The sequence below is a fragment of the Mesoplodon mirus genome (genome assembly GCF_964341445.2).
Source record: "Mesoplodon mirus genome assembly, chromosome: 7".
Taxonomy (NCBI): Eukaryota; Metazoa; Chordata; class Mammalia; order Artiodactyla; family Ziphiidae; genus Mesoplodon; species Mesoplodon mirus.
The window spans coordinates 78,748,923-78,762,938 of NC_138983.1; the positions used below are offsets into that span (position 1 = coordinate 78,748,923).

Sequence of the window (14,016 nt, forward strand, 5' to 3'; positions counted from 1 at the left end):
CCTAAATATATGAAGGAATGCGGTGACTTAAAAAGAAAGTATCTTCTAATGCCCATTTCCTTGATGACTGACTCTTCCACACTTTAAGAAGCTCTGTAGAAGTTGGGGTTTCTTGAGTCAAAGTTCAGAAGCCCAAGATTAATAACAGTCACAATCACAGTAGGACAAATGGGTGTTTAGTGTAGCAATCACCATTCTAGATGCTTCACATTTAATCCTCACAAAACTCTTTGGGATACAGAGTATTATTAGCCCCATTTTACAGATGAGGAAACAGAGGCATAGAGAGAGAATAAGTAAATCACCCAGAGTCACAGAGCTAGTAAGTGGTGGGTTAGTAACACTGAGTATTTGATTCTGTCAGATAACTAACCCCAAACTAAGCTTAATGGGAGGTGGAGAGCGGTTATCAGTGGAATTCGGATTTGTTTGTTTGTTTTTTTTTTTTTTTGCTATTGCTTGTTTGTGCTCTGAATTACATAAAGGATGTCCTCTTGTGATCAGAAGCAAGCTCATCTATGCCGGCTATCACTGTTAAAAGGACAGTCTTAAAAATGTGCGGAATTATCATTGTGATCATTGTTAAATCCAGCTATCCACTCCTACCTCTGCTGACTTCTCCTGTGGACATTATGGTGTATTCCCTTCATTCTAAATATGACATTGAATAATTAGAGGACTGTATTTTTCTAACAAAATTGTTTTCTGAAAACCTTTTATAGGGAAAGCAGAGAATATGAAAGCCTATCTAAAGAGTGCAGAAGGCTATTTTGTCCTGAATAAAAGCACTACGATTGGAAGGCATGAAAATTCAGACCTTGTTTTAGAGGTAAGACCTCTTCCTAGCCAGTCCCCGACCCTCCCTACCCCTCACACCACCAAAAGTCCTGGCTGTTCTGTGGACTCCAGTCTCTGGTAAAGCACAGCCTCTGGCTAACAGTCCCAGCCTTCCTCGGTGTGCCACCAATAACCATTCCCCACATGTGCTGGGTCTCCCTGGCACATGTGGTAAGAATGAGCACAGTGCAAAGTGCGATGGGCCCTGTGTCCTTTGCTGACTGTGTGTGCAGTGTCCCACCCTGATGGCGCGGTTTGGAAGGTGGGCGTAGAGCTGATGCTTGACCTTCACCTGCTCCGCGTCTGGCAGCCACGGCCACCTGAAGTGCCCAGCTTGAGCAATGGCCTCTCGCCCTTTCCAGAGCTTCTGGAGACTACGGGCCCCTCAGAGGCCTCCCCCGCCCCCGTACCTCCAAGTAGTAAATCAGGGTAAGCCCTGGGCATGGCCTCAGTGCTCTCTCACTTCATTTCATTCCATTCTCTGAATTAGCTGTGGCTTGGTCCACAGTCCCAGCTCATTGACAGCCAAGGAAGTTGGAAGAAATTGTAAGTAAGGAATTATAAAAACAGTGGCTTTGAGCCTTTTAACATTTTGAAAGGGATTAAAATATTGAAGCAGAAAGAGAAATGCAATGGAATCCCTTTAGGACTGTGAAAGGCAGACCACTGTCAGACTTCACTCAACAGAGTTTTTTAAACTTTATTTTGAAATAATTATAGATGCACAAATGGTAGAGAGAATGGCACGAAGCATGTGTGGAGTCCTGTGCCATTTTACCACGTGTGGATTTGGGTGTGGCCCTCAGGATATAGGAGTATTCCATCATCAGAGATGTCCCTTGTGATGCTCCTTTTATAGTCACAATTCCTCCTCCCACCATCGTCCCCACGCTCCGAAAAGCACTAATGTGTTCTCCGTCTCTATAATTTTCATCATTTATCTATGACCTTTGCGATTGTTTTTTTTTTTTTTTTAGTCATTGTAATGCCCTTGACATCCATTTAGGTTATTAGCTTGTTCTTTTATTGCTGAGTAATAGTCCACGGTATGGACGTATCACCTATGTTTAACCATTCACTTTTTGAAGGACATTTTGTTTCCATTTGGGGCTATTACAAATAAATGTACTATAAACATTTGTATACAGGTTTTTGTGTGAACATAAGTTTTTATTTCTCTGTGATAAATGCTCAGGAGTATGATTGCATGGATTAACATATGTGTTTATATAGATTCGGTTTGTAAAGAAACTGCCAGACTTATCCAGCATGGCTGTACCATTTTTCATTTCCACCAGCAATGTATGAGACACATCCTCACCAGCAATTAGCATAAACACTGTTTTTCATTTTAGCTGTTTTAGTAAGTGTGTAGTGGTATCTCATCATAGTCTTAACTTGCATTTCCCAAATCGATAGTGATGTTAAATGTCTTTTCATGTACGTGTTTGCCTTCTGCATATCCTCTTCAGTGAAATATCTCTTCATATCTTTTAAGTGTCTCTAATCGAATTGTTAATTTTTTTACCATTGAGTTTTGAGAATTCTTTATGTATTTTAGATATGAGTCCCTTGTCAGATAGATGGTTTGCAAATATTTTCTCCCATCCATAGCTTGTCTTTTCATTCTCTTAGCAGAGTATTTCACAGAGCAAAAGCTTTAACTTTTGATGAAGTCCAGGTAGTTATTTTTTCTTTTATAGATCATGCTTTTAGTGTCATGTCTAAGAACATGCCACCAGGTCCCTGACCCTGAGGATTTTCTCTTATGCTTTCTTCTAAGTGTTTTATAGTTTTATGTTTAAATCTATGAACCATTTTGGGTTCACTGTCGTTTATGATGTGAGATTTAGGTCAAAGTTCATTTTTCTTGCATGTGGATATTTAGTTGTTCCAGAAGCATTTGTTGAACAGACTATCCTTTCTCCATTGAATTGCTTTTGCAAGTTTGTCAAAAATAATCTGGCCATACTTTCTATGGGGGCTACTTCTTAGTTCCCTATTATGTTTCATGGATCTATTTGTCATAATGGATCTACCATTATGAGATAGCCTTGATTACTGTCGCTATGTAAGTCTTAAATCAGGTAGAGTGATTCCTCCCACTTTTCTTTAAAAAAAATTTTTAACCTATTCTAGTTCCTTTGCCTTTCCATTTACATTTTAGTGTAAGCCTGTCTGTATATACAAAATATCATGCTGTAATTTTGATTGGAATTGTGTTTAATCCTATATAACAATGTGAGAATAATTGATATACTCCTACATTGTCTTCCAATTCATGAACATGGTATATTTCTCCATTTATTCAGTGTCTCTCATGAGTGTTTTGTAGTTTTCAGCATACGAGTCCTGAACATGTTTTGTTAGATTTACACTTAAGTATATCTCTCTCTTTTTTTTTTTGAGTGATTGTAAATGGTATTATATTTTTAATTTTGGTGTCCACATGTTCATTGACAGTATATAGATATACAGTTGATTTTTGTATGCTTCTTGGTATCTTGGAACCTTAACTGTACTTTCTTATATAAGGGCTTTTGTAGATTTCTTGGGATTTTATACATAAACAATCATGTCATCTGCAAATAAGAACAATTTTATTTCTCCTTTCAGAAAAGGAGATGTGAATGCCTTGAATCTTCTTTTCCTTGCTTTATTTCCCTGGTTAAGACTTCCAGGACTCTGCTGAACAAGAGCAGTGTATAAATCCTTATATTCACTTGTTCCTGACCTTAGGGGAAAAAAGTCAGTCTTTAACCGTTAAGTACGAGGTTAGCTGTAGGGTATTTATACATGTTCTTACCAAGTGAGAAATTTCCCCCTTTATTCCTAGTTTTCTGAGAATGTTTATTGTAAACGCAACAGATTTAAAGATAACTCCATGAACGTCCCCGTGAGATTCTCCTCCATGATATGGTCTCCCTTCAAGGACACAGAACATCTGTTCAGTGTGCAAAGTGGGAGGAAAAAGAAGAAGAAGAAGAACTGTAGTTTCTTCTTTATCCTAACAAGGCATAGATTTGGGGTAGTTTTATTTCCTGTCTGGCTAAAGTAGAGACAGAGATCTCTGTTTTGAACCTGACTATGATATTAGAAAACTGTAGTAATTTTTAAAAGCACAGGCTTTGGAGATAGACAGAGCTGGGTTTGAATCTCATTAGGCTACTTTGTGGCTGAGTGACTTCAACCAAATTACTTAATCACTCTGAGTTCCTTTTCCCTGTCTGTAAACCTCTTACCTCACAGGTTTATTCTGAGGATTAAGTGAGAAATGCATATAAAGAGCCTGGCATGTGGTGCTCAGTGAATGACACAATGATCATTATTATGGTCTCCTAAAACAGAGACTGAGAAGAATCCTCAGAGGTGCACAGGGTTGAGATGAGGATCCACTGACATTAATAAGCCATTTGGAAAAGGGAACTAATGAGGACAGTTATTAACTAGACAGAAATTGAGTTGCATTCATTGTATATAAATAATTGACTGCTTACTGCTCCTCGGACTTAGCTTAAGAAATACGTCACTAGGCTTCCCTGGTGGCGAAGTGGTTGAGAGTCCGCCTGCCGATGCAAGGGACACGGGTTCGTGCCTGGTCCGGGAATATCCCACATGCCGCGGAGCGGCTGGGCCCGTGAGCCATGGCCGCTGAGCCAGCGTGTCCGGAGCCTGAGCTCTGCAACGGGAGAGGCCACAACAGTGAGAGGCCCGCGTACCGCAAAAAAAAAAAAAAAAAAAAAAAAAAATTCAGGGATTTATATTACTAAAAAGTCATCATTGCATTTACCCAGAGGTTACATCTAGCAAATAAAAAAGATTGTTTATTTGCTTGGATCAATCCTAAAGAATAGGCAGTCATGCTTCTAAAGATTTCTACTCATCAGCAAGGCTGACATGTTGTTTGACTATTGGTATCATAGTATTTCGACATCATTTACTCTTTCCGATAATGGAAGGTAGTTACATGCTTCTTGTTTTTAAAAATTGGGAGAAAGGAAAATATAAGGAAGAAAATAAAGGTCACTTGTAATCATTTGGCTCAAGGAAATATCAATATTGATATTTGCAGGGTTTTACCCTCCAGACTTTTTTCTATATCCTGTAAGGAGTTTGGTTCCCTAAGGCAATAGGAAGCCTGTTTATAGCCAGGCTAGTGAGAACTGTTTATAGTCAACAGTGATAACTGTTGCTATCACTCATTCATTGCCCAGTATTTACCCAGAGCCTCAGCACCGAGCCTAGTCTAGGGGTACAGTGATGGCAGAACTGGACATGGTCCCTGCCATCAGGAAGCTGCCAGGAGAGAGAGAAATAAGTCAAATGATCCCACAAAGGTGTGACTAATTCCATTCCAACATTGGGGCTGTAAAGGAAAGGAATATGGAAGACAAGGAGGACTTAACTAGACAATAGGAGAAGGGAATGGCATGTGCAAGGGCCCTGGGGTGGAAGAGCATATTGTGAACCCAAGGGACTGAGAGAAAACCAGGGCGTCCAGAAGTCAGAGTGGGAAGGAGGAGGGCTAAGGGACAAGTCGGCCTCCTTCATGTCACCATAAGGGTTTTGATCTTTATCTGAAAGCAGTGGGAAGAAGGCTTGAAGGATTGTAAACAAGGGGGAGACCTGCCAGTGAACATCCCAGCTGCTGTGTGCAGGCGAGCCATCAGGAGCTCTATTCACAATCTCCCCTCTCCCATTTTACATGGCTCAAAAGCCTCAGCCTTGCTCATTTCACAGCTAAACCTTGCAAGTTATAATTTATATGATTTGATGTGCCTTGTAAACTGTAATCTTTAGAGTTGGATGTGGCTGTTATTTAAACTCTGCTGAGAAAGGGACTCAGTTCTTCCAGAATGAAGAAACACCAAAGCCAGTGGTTGTTGGATTTTCCGCATGTTTAAGAGTGGTTGTTCAACATGAACTCCTAGGCATTCTGACCCAGTGGGTTTGGGGTAAGGCCCAGGAATCTTCACATTTATATGCTCCCCAGGTTCAGGTGGGGGGAATGGAGTCCCCTGGAGTTGGCTCCAGGACCACACTTTGAGAACCCCACCATCAGTGCTCCCTCCCTCTCCGTTCTTGATCAGCAGAACTCCTGCTTGTGTGTGTGTGTGTGTGTGTGTGTGTGTGTGTGTGTGTGTATTCTTTCAATAAACTTTGTTTTGAGGAAAAGAGAAGCGAAGGGTAAACAATGAAGGGCTGACTGACCCTACCCCTCCCCAGGGACTCCCCCAGTCCCACCCTGGGGAAGTCCCAGGATCCCTAGAAGACTGAGCTCTAGGACAGCCCAAGTCAGCGCAGGGCTGCAGCTACGAGGGTGGAGATGGAAGAGAAAAAGAAAGAACAGACATGACAGGGGGATGAAATGCTGGTGTCCACCCCTCACCCTCGGTGATCAGTGTCCTGCCAGCCATCTCCTTTCTCATGGGTGGAGCCATCTCTCCAGCCTGTGTCAGCCCTTCTAGCGTGGTATCTGAGGGTCGTGAAGCCAGACTGATCTCATACACACACCCCAGATCCCATCCAGCCGGATGACTCTCGTCCCTTTTCCTGGCCCCTGCCAGTTCTGGGCTCCCTCTCAGAAAAGAACCAGAGCCTACACCATAATCTTGTTTATTATTATTAAACAAGGCTGCTGGGATTCTCCTATTATTTGCATCATTTCACGGACGTGCAGGTATGTCTGCTCTGTCAAAGGACACATACAGCTGTAACTCTGATGGGCATAGCCAAATTGTCCACCAGAGGTTTCCGGATGTGGTGTCCTGCCAGCAGTGGACGCCCGTCTCCCACTCCCTCCCCAGCCTAGGGTGCTGACCCCCCATTGGATGTTCACTGATCTACGGGGTGAAGTATGGTACCTGTGTAATTCACATTTCTGTTATTCTAAGCGAACACCTGCATTTTGGGACATAAGGTGACAGGTGGACTCTCTGTGGGGAAATCCACGGAATGAAACAGGCCTGGGAGGGTGCACTTGCTGGCTCCCCATCTGCATCACGCTTGTCCTCCTGCCTGGGTCGTGCTCCCATCCTCCCCCCTCACCCCCACCTCACCCCTGGCTTCTCCCCAAGTGCTCCTTGCTCTGGGGGTTCACCTGTTTGGTCTCACCAGTCCTCAGGGAATGTTTTGTCCCCTGTTTGGGAACTGGCGGCTGATTTCATTGGTCAGTACCCACCACAGCAATTGATGGGACTAGTTTCTCACCAGCAGATGGAGGGCTTCCAAGAGGAAACGTTCAGAGGAAAGGGCTAGATCGTGATCTCATTTTTCTTTTTTTTTTTTATTGTGGTAAGATATGCATAACATAAAATTTACCATCTTAACCACTTTTATTAAGTGTGCAGTTCAGTGGCATTAAATATATTCACACTGTTGTGCAGCCATCACCCCCATCCATCTCCAGAACTGTTTGAATCTTGCAGAACTGAAACTGCACCCATGAAACAACAACTCCCCTTATCCCCCAATCCCAGCCCCCAGCAACCACCGTTCTGCTTTCTGTCTCTATGACCTTGGCTACTCTGGGTATCTCATATAAGTAGAATCATAACAGTATTTGTCTTTTCATGACTGGCTTCTTTCACTGAGTATAATATCCTTTCACTGAGTATAATGTCCATGTTCATCCAGGCTGTATCATGTGTCCGAATTTCCTTCCTTTTTTAAGGCTGAATAATATTCCATTGTGTGGATTCACCACATTTTGTTAATTCATTCATCTACTGATGGACACTTGGGTTGTTTCCACCTTTTGGCTGTTGCAAACAATGCTATGAACATGGGTGTATAAATATCTCTTCAAGGCCCTGCTTTCAGTTCTTTGGGATATATACCCAAAAGTAGACTTGCTGGATCATATGATAATTTTATTTTTAATTGTTTGAGGAACTGCCATGCTGTTTTCCATAGTGGCTGCACCAAGTTACATTCTCACAACAGGGCACAAGGGTTCCACTTTCCCTGCGTCCTCACCAACACTTGTTATTTCCCTTTTTTTTTTAATAGTAGCCATTCTGATGGATGTGATATGAAAGAAAGATCATAATCTTTTGAATAGCATACATAATACAAACAGCTACAGCATACATTTATGGACTACTTACTGTATCTCACATGGCTTTATACATCATCTATGTATGTTCTGTATATATATTTATAGAATTATATCCACAAAACAAATCCTGTGAAGGTGAGAACTACTATTATCATTATTGTCCTCATTTGATGACATGGACATGGGACTCAGAAAGGTTAAGGAACTGGCCCAAATCACACAGCTAGACGGTGGAGGTGGGGCTGAGTTTCAGACTGAGCTGACTCAAGCTTCTAAAAACAGAAGCTTCACTTTTTGAGTGTAAATTTAGCTTTGGGAACATCTAATATCTAAATTGGAAATTCTCAGTTAACTGAGATAACAAGATAATTGACTAAGCTAGGGAAATTCCACTCTGTGGAATCGAGAATGGGGGTTGTCAGTGAAATGTGAGATGAATGTTCTTGTGATCCTCATTCATGCAACAGACTGAGGTGTTGCCATCTAGGGGGGGATTTGGGTAAAGAGGAAACGTTGACCTGGTGCTTTCCCAGGAAGAGGAGCATTGGGGCTGTTAAATGGGGGCCCAGCAAGAAACACCACTTATCTCTCCAATACAGCCAGAGTAAGTCCTCTGCTTATAAGGACTGGTGGAGTTCAATTAGTCCCACCTGGATAACCCAGGATAGTCTCCCACTTTTTAAAAATTTTTTTAAAAGTTTTTGGCTGGGTTTGGTCTTCGTTGCTGAGCACAGGCTTTCTCTAGTTGCAGCGAGCGAGGGTTACTCTTTGTTGCGGTGCACGGGCTTCTCATTGCAGTGGCTTCTCTTGTTGTGGAGCACGGGCTCTAGGCACGCAGATTCAGTAGTTGTGGCTCGTGGGCTCTGGAGCGCAGGCTCGGTAGTTGTGGCACACGGGCTTTGTTGCTCCATGGCATGTGGGATCTTCCCGGACCAGGGCTCGAACCCGTGTCTCTTGCATTGGCAGGCGGATTCTTAACCACTGCAACACCAGGAAAGTCCTTAGTCTCCCTCTTTTAAGAGCACTGATTAGTAACCTTGACATCATCACAGTCCCTTTGGCCACGTCATGGAGCATATTCCCAGGTTCTGGGGATCAGGGCATGGGCATCTTTGGGAGACCATTCTGCCCAGCACATTAATACTACCACTTGACTGGACCGTTGCTTTGGGACTGGTCTGAGAGCTTTCTGGAAGAATCAGTAGGATCAATGCCACAGGCCACGGAGAAAGATGGCTGGATGAGCTGGCAGGTGATAATCCCGTTACCAAGAGGGCAGGAAGCAGGACTGGTTGAGTGAGCACCTGAACATCCCGGAAGCGGCCAGGCAGTTTGGGGCCTGGAGATGAACCAGGGGTTGGAAATACACACCTGCGAATCGAGGGGGTGGCACAGTGGCCCCAGCCCATGGACAGAGTGAGGAGGAAACGGACATCTGAGGGGAGAGGAGCCCGGCGTGGAGACCTGGAAGCAGTCAGAGAGGTGAGGGAGCCAGAGAGCTGCTGCCAGGCTGAGGGTATTCATCACAGAGACAGCTTGCTTTGTGCCAGGTACTGTTCTGGGCACTTTCGAGTGTATTAACTCATTTCATCCTTAGGAGGTTAGTGTTGTTTGCCCCACTTTACAGATGAGGGCGTTGAGGCACAGATAGGCTGATTATCCTGCCTGAGGTCACAGAGGGAGGCTGGGGCACTGGGCACCACGCTCAGGCAGTCTGATTTCAGGACCAGCCTCTCCTGAGGCCTTGCCGGTCCACAGGGCTCTCCCGGGGAGACCGGGGAGGAAGGATCCAGCTGACGGGGAAGCAGAGAAGCTTCTTCTTTCCTTCCAATCCCAGACCCGTCGTCTCACCAGCGCCTGGCCGTTTCCTCATATCTTTATTCTTTTGAAAACCCCATTTTTTTTTTTTTTTACTATTTCTGCACTACATCCCTTTCTGGAGGCAGTGGGGGGATGGGGCTGGGGGATGGGATAGCCTAGAACCAAAAGGTTAAAAGAAATAGATAAAACACACACACACACACACACAAACACACACACACAAGTTAATTTCAAAAATGTTATCCCACTCCTTTGAACATGTCACCAAGCAGTACCTTTTGTCAATCCTACGAAGCCCAGCTTATCAAACTCATTTTTGCTGCTCAGGGAGCAACCAAAGAGAAGCAAAGAACCATGCCCCAGGCTGCACAGCTGGAAGGTAGCAGAGGTGAGACTTGAACTCAAGGCTTTCTAACTCCAGAGCCCATCCTCTTGCTCATAATAGAGAACATTTCCCATTTGCCCTATGTTCTCTTCTAAGTGCTTTAGTATGTATTATATCATTTATACGTCACCAGTAGCTTATAAGACTGTCCTTTTGTTACCTTACAGATGAGGAAGCTGAGGTATCACTTGCCCAAGGTCACCCTGCTAGGAAGTAGGAGAGCTGGACTCGAGCCCAGTCTAATAACCACCACGTTGCCCTGCTCCCCCAACCCCTGAACCACCAGGCCACGTGCCTCTCTCTGACAACTGTGTCACATGTCACAGGGAGGCCGACAGCCCGAGGAGGCCCCCGAGGGCAATGGCAGTGGGTTGAGGACCCAGCGGGAGAGGAACCTCTTGAAGCCATTTGACAATAAAGGAAAGGAAGGGGGAAGGGGCGGTGTTTCCAGGCCGAGGGGGTGGTGAGCACGTTCACAGGTTAGACGGAAGTTACACTGTCAAGGTGAGGATGCAGAAGAGGAGATGGTTGAGGAGAGGGACCAGACCAGGGTGGGATGAAGGCAGGACCACCCGGAGGCCCTTGGCAGCTAGGAGAAGTCTTGAAGGTCCCATCTAGGAGCTTCTCCATGCCTGGGAAGTCCAGGTCCTGGCAGGGAGCTGAAGGCACATTCACAGGGGTGTGGAGTGATGGAGGGGAGTTTCCTGAAGGGACTCCATAGGGAGTGGGCAGGGCTCAGAGAAACCACAAAGGATAGTGCAGGGCCCAGAGCTAGTATGAGTGAGGACTGTTCCCACCCCCAGAGCTGAGGGGTGAGGGGCAGGGGCATTTCCTGGGACCCGGAGACCCCGAGGGCTGGGTAGAGTCCTCTGAGGGAAGCTGTGTGGCCCCAGAGAATGGAAGCCAGGGGAGTAAGTACCCCAAGCTCTCTCCTCCCTGCTCTGATCTCTAACCCCCCCATTGGCCAAACCCAACCAGAAACCAGACACAAGGAGCCCATCAGCCCATGGATGTAGCCGCACAGGTGGGCCTGCTGGGCAGAGGGCGCCGTGTAAAGGGATGGAGGAGGGTCGGGAGAAGCAGACGGAGGATGCAGGCAGGTGCAGGAGGTGAAGACCTAGGAGGCTGTTGTCAAAGTAGAATGAAAAGCCTGAGAGCAGGGACCTGCTGGCTGGGGGGCCCAAAGGGCACTGGGCCAGCCTCAGGACAGAAGTGTGAGGGTGGCAGGAGGGTTTGGGGGCCAGGATGGACTTGAAGGAGCTGGTGAGCTTGAGCAGGGCCCAGGCTGGGTGAGCATAGGGCATTACCCATAGGGAGCAAACAGGGAGCAAAGGCTACGTGACTCAAGGAGAGGACGAGACAGAGGATAAGGAAGGCCGGGAGTGGGAGGTTATGGTCTGAGATGGGGCTTCCCAGTGCCAGGTGATGCAAGGTTGAAACCTAGCTCCAAAGGACGGTTCCAGGTACACGTCGAACCTCAGCGACAATGTCAGTGAACCTCAGGGCAATGTCATAACTAAGTCAGCTTCCCGAGGAGGCTTCCTTAAAGCACAGGGGTCGTCAGAGCAGATGGTCATTGTTAATAGAAGTTTAAACGTCTCAATATTTTATGGACTCACTATATACTTTTTAAAGACATTTTCAATGCAGGAGCCTTAAAAAATGCACTTGTTTTGTATATTAGGTCCTGCCTGTCTCCTCTCTCATTATTAAATCACTCTCTACTCTGAAAATCACAGGGTACAAATCAAAGGTACAAGTTTTGGAATTAGACTTGGGTTCAAACCCTGACATTGCCCTGGGCCAGCATCCTGATGTTGAGTGAGTCCCTTCATCTTAGCCATTTTTTAAATCGTGGTAAAATACCTATAAAGTTTACCGTCTTAACCACTTTTAAGTGTACAGATCAGTAGTTGTAAGTTATTCACATTGTTGTGCAACCAGCCTCAGAATTTTTCATCTTGCAAAACTGAAACTGTACCCATTAAAGAACAATTCCCCGTTTCCCCTTCCCCAGCTCCTGGCAACCCCCGTTCTATTTTGTTTCTATGAACTTGACTACTTTATGTACCTCACACAGTGGAATCATACAAAATTTGCTTTTTTGTGACACTTACTTCACATAATGTCCTCACGGTTCATCCATGTTGTAGCATGTGTCAGAATTTCCTTCCTCCTACACTGAATAATATTCCACTGTATGGATGGACCACATTTTGCTTATCCAATCATCGGTCAGTGGGCACTTGGGTGGCTTCCACCTTTTGGCAATTGTGAATAATGCTACTATAAACATGAGTGTACAAATAACTCTTTAAGTTCCTGCTTTCAATTCTTTGGGGTATATACCCAGAAGTGGACTTGCTGGATCATATGATAATTTTATTCTAAATTGTTTGAGAAGCCGCTCTACTGTTTTCCATATCAGCTGCACCATTTTACATTCTCAGCAGTGCATAAGTGTTCCCCTACTCTACATCCTTGCCAACACTTGTTATTTTCTGTTGCTGTTTGTTTGTTTTTGATAGTAGCCATCCTAATGGGTATGAGGTGGTATCTCACTGTGGTTTTGATTTGCATTTCCCTAATGACTAGTAATGTTGAGCATCTTTTTATATGCTTGTTGGACATTTATATATCTTCTTTGGAGAAATGTCTATTCCAGTTCTTTGCCCATATTTGATCAGGTTATTTGGGGGTTCTTTTTTGTTGTTGTTGTTGAGTTATAGTTCTCTATATATTCTTCATATTAACCCTTTTTCAGATTTGTGTTTTGCAACTATTTTCTCCCATTCTCTAGATGGCCTTTCACCCTGTTTATTGTGTCCTTTGATTCACAGAAGTTTTAATTTTTGATATAGTTGAATTTATCTATTTTTACTTTTGCTGCCTATGCTTTTGGTATCATATCCAATAATGCATTGCCAAATCCAATGTCATAAAGCTTTCCTCCTGTGCTTTCCTCTAAAAGTTTTATAGTTTTAGACTCTGTTTAAGTCTTTGATCCACTTTGAGTTAATTTTTATACATGGTGTAAGGTAAGAGTTCAACTTAATTCTTTTGCAGTCTTTCCCAGCATCATTTGTTGAAAATACTGCTCTTTCCCCATTGAATAATCTTGGCACCCTTGTCAAAAATCATTGGACCATATATGCAAAGTTTTATTTCTGTGCTCTCTATTCTATTCTATTGGCCTATGTGCCTGACCTTATGTCAGTATCACACTGTTTTGATTACTGTACCTTTGTATGCAGTAAGTTTTGAAATCAGGAAGTGTGAGACCTCCAACTTTGCTTTTCTTTCTCAATAGTATTTTGGCTATTTGGGGTCCACTGAGATTCCATATGAATTTTAGGATGGATTTTTCTATTTCTGCCAAAACTGCTGTTGGGATTTTGAATCTGTAGATCCTGCTGTGTAGTAATGACATCTTAACAATATTAAGTCTTCCAACCCACGAATACAGGGTGTCTTTCCATTTATTTGTGTCTTTAATTTCTTTCAGCAGCACTTTGTAGTTTTCAGTGTACACATCTTTTACCACCTTGGTTAAATTTATCCCAAAATATGTTATTCATTTTGATGCTATTGTAAATGAAATTATTTTCTTAACTTCCTTTTCAGATTGTTCATTGTGAGCATATAGAAACACAACTGATGTTTGTGTGTTGATTTTGTGTCCTATGATTTTGCTAGTGAATGTTATTTTTTAGTTCTAAGAGGGTTGTGGTTTTTCATGGACTCTTTAGGATTTTGTACAGGTAAGATCATGTTGCCTGTGAACAGAGATAATTTTACTTCTTCCTTTCGAATTTGGATGCCTTTATTTCTTTTTCTTGCCTAATTGCTCTGGCTAGGACTTCCAGCACTTTGTTGAATAGAAGTGGCAAAAGCAGGTATCCTTATCTTATTC

General features: G+C 43.7%; 1 protein-coding gene across 1 annotated transcript in view; it reads left to right on the top strand.

Annotated features, from left to right (window-relative positions):
• Positions 1 to 736: 736 nt before the first annotated feature.
• LOC309808824 (forkhead-associated domain-containing protein 1-like) overlaps positions 737 to 14,016 on the top strand; it is a gene marked incomplete at both ends in the record, with an annotated part of 100,151 nt that continues 86,871 nt past the window's right edge. The window contains one exon of the mRNA XM_082629398.1: positions 737 to 829. Within this exon, the coding sequence (XP_082485524.1) occupies positions 737 to 829 (93 nt within the window). The remainder of the gene's footprint in view (positions 830 to 14,016) is intronic.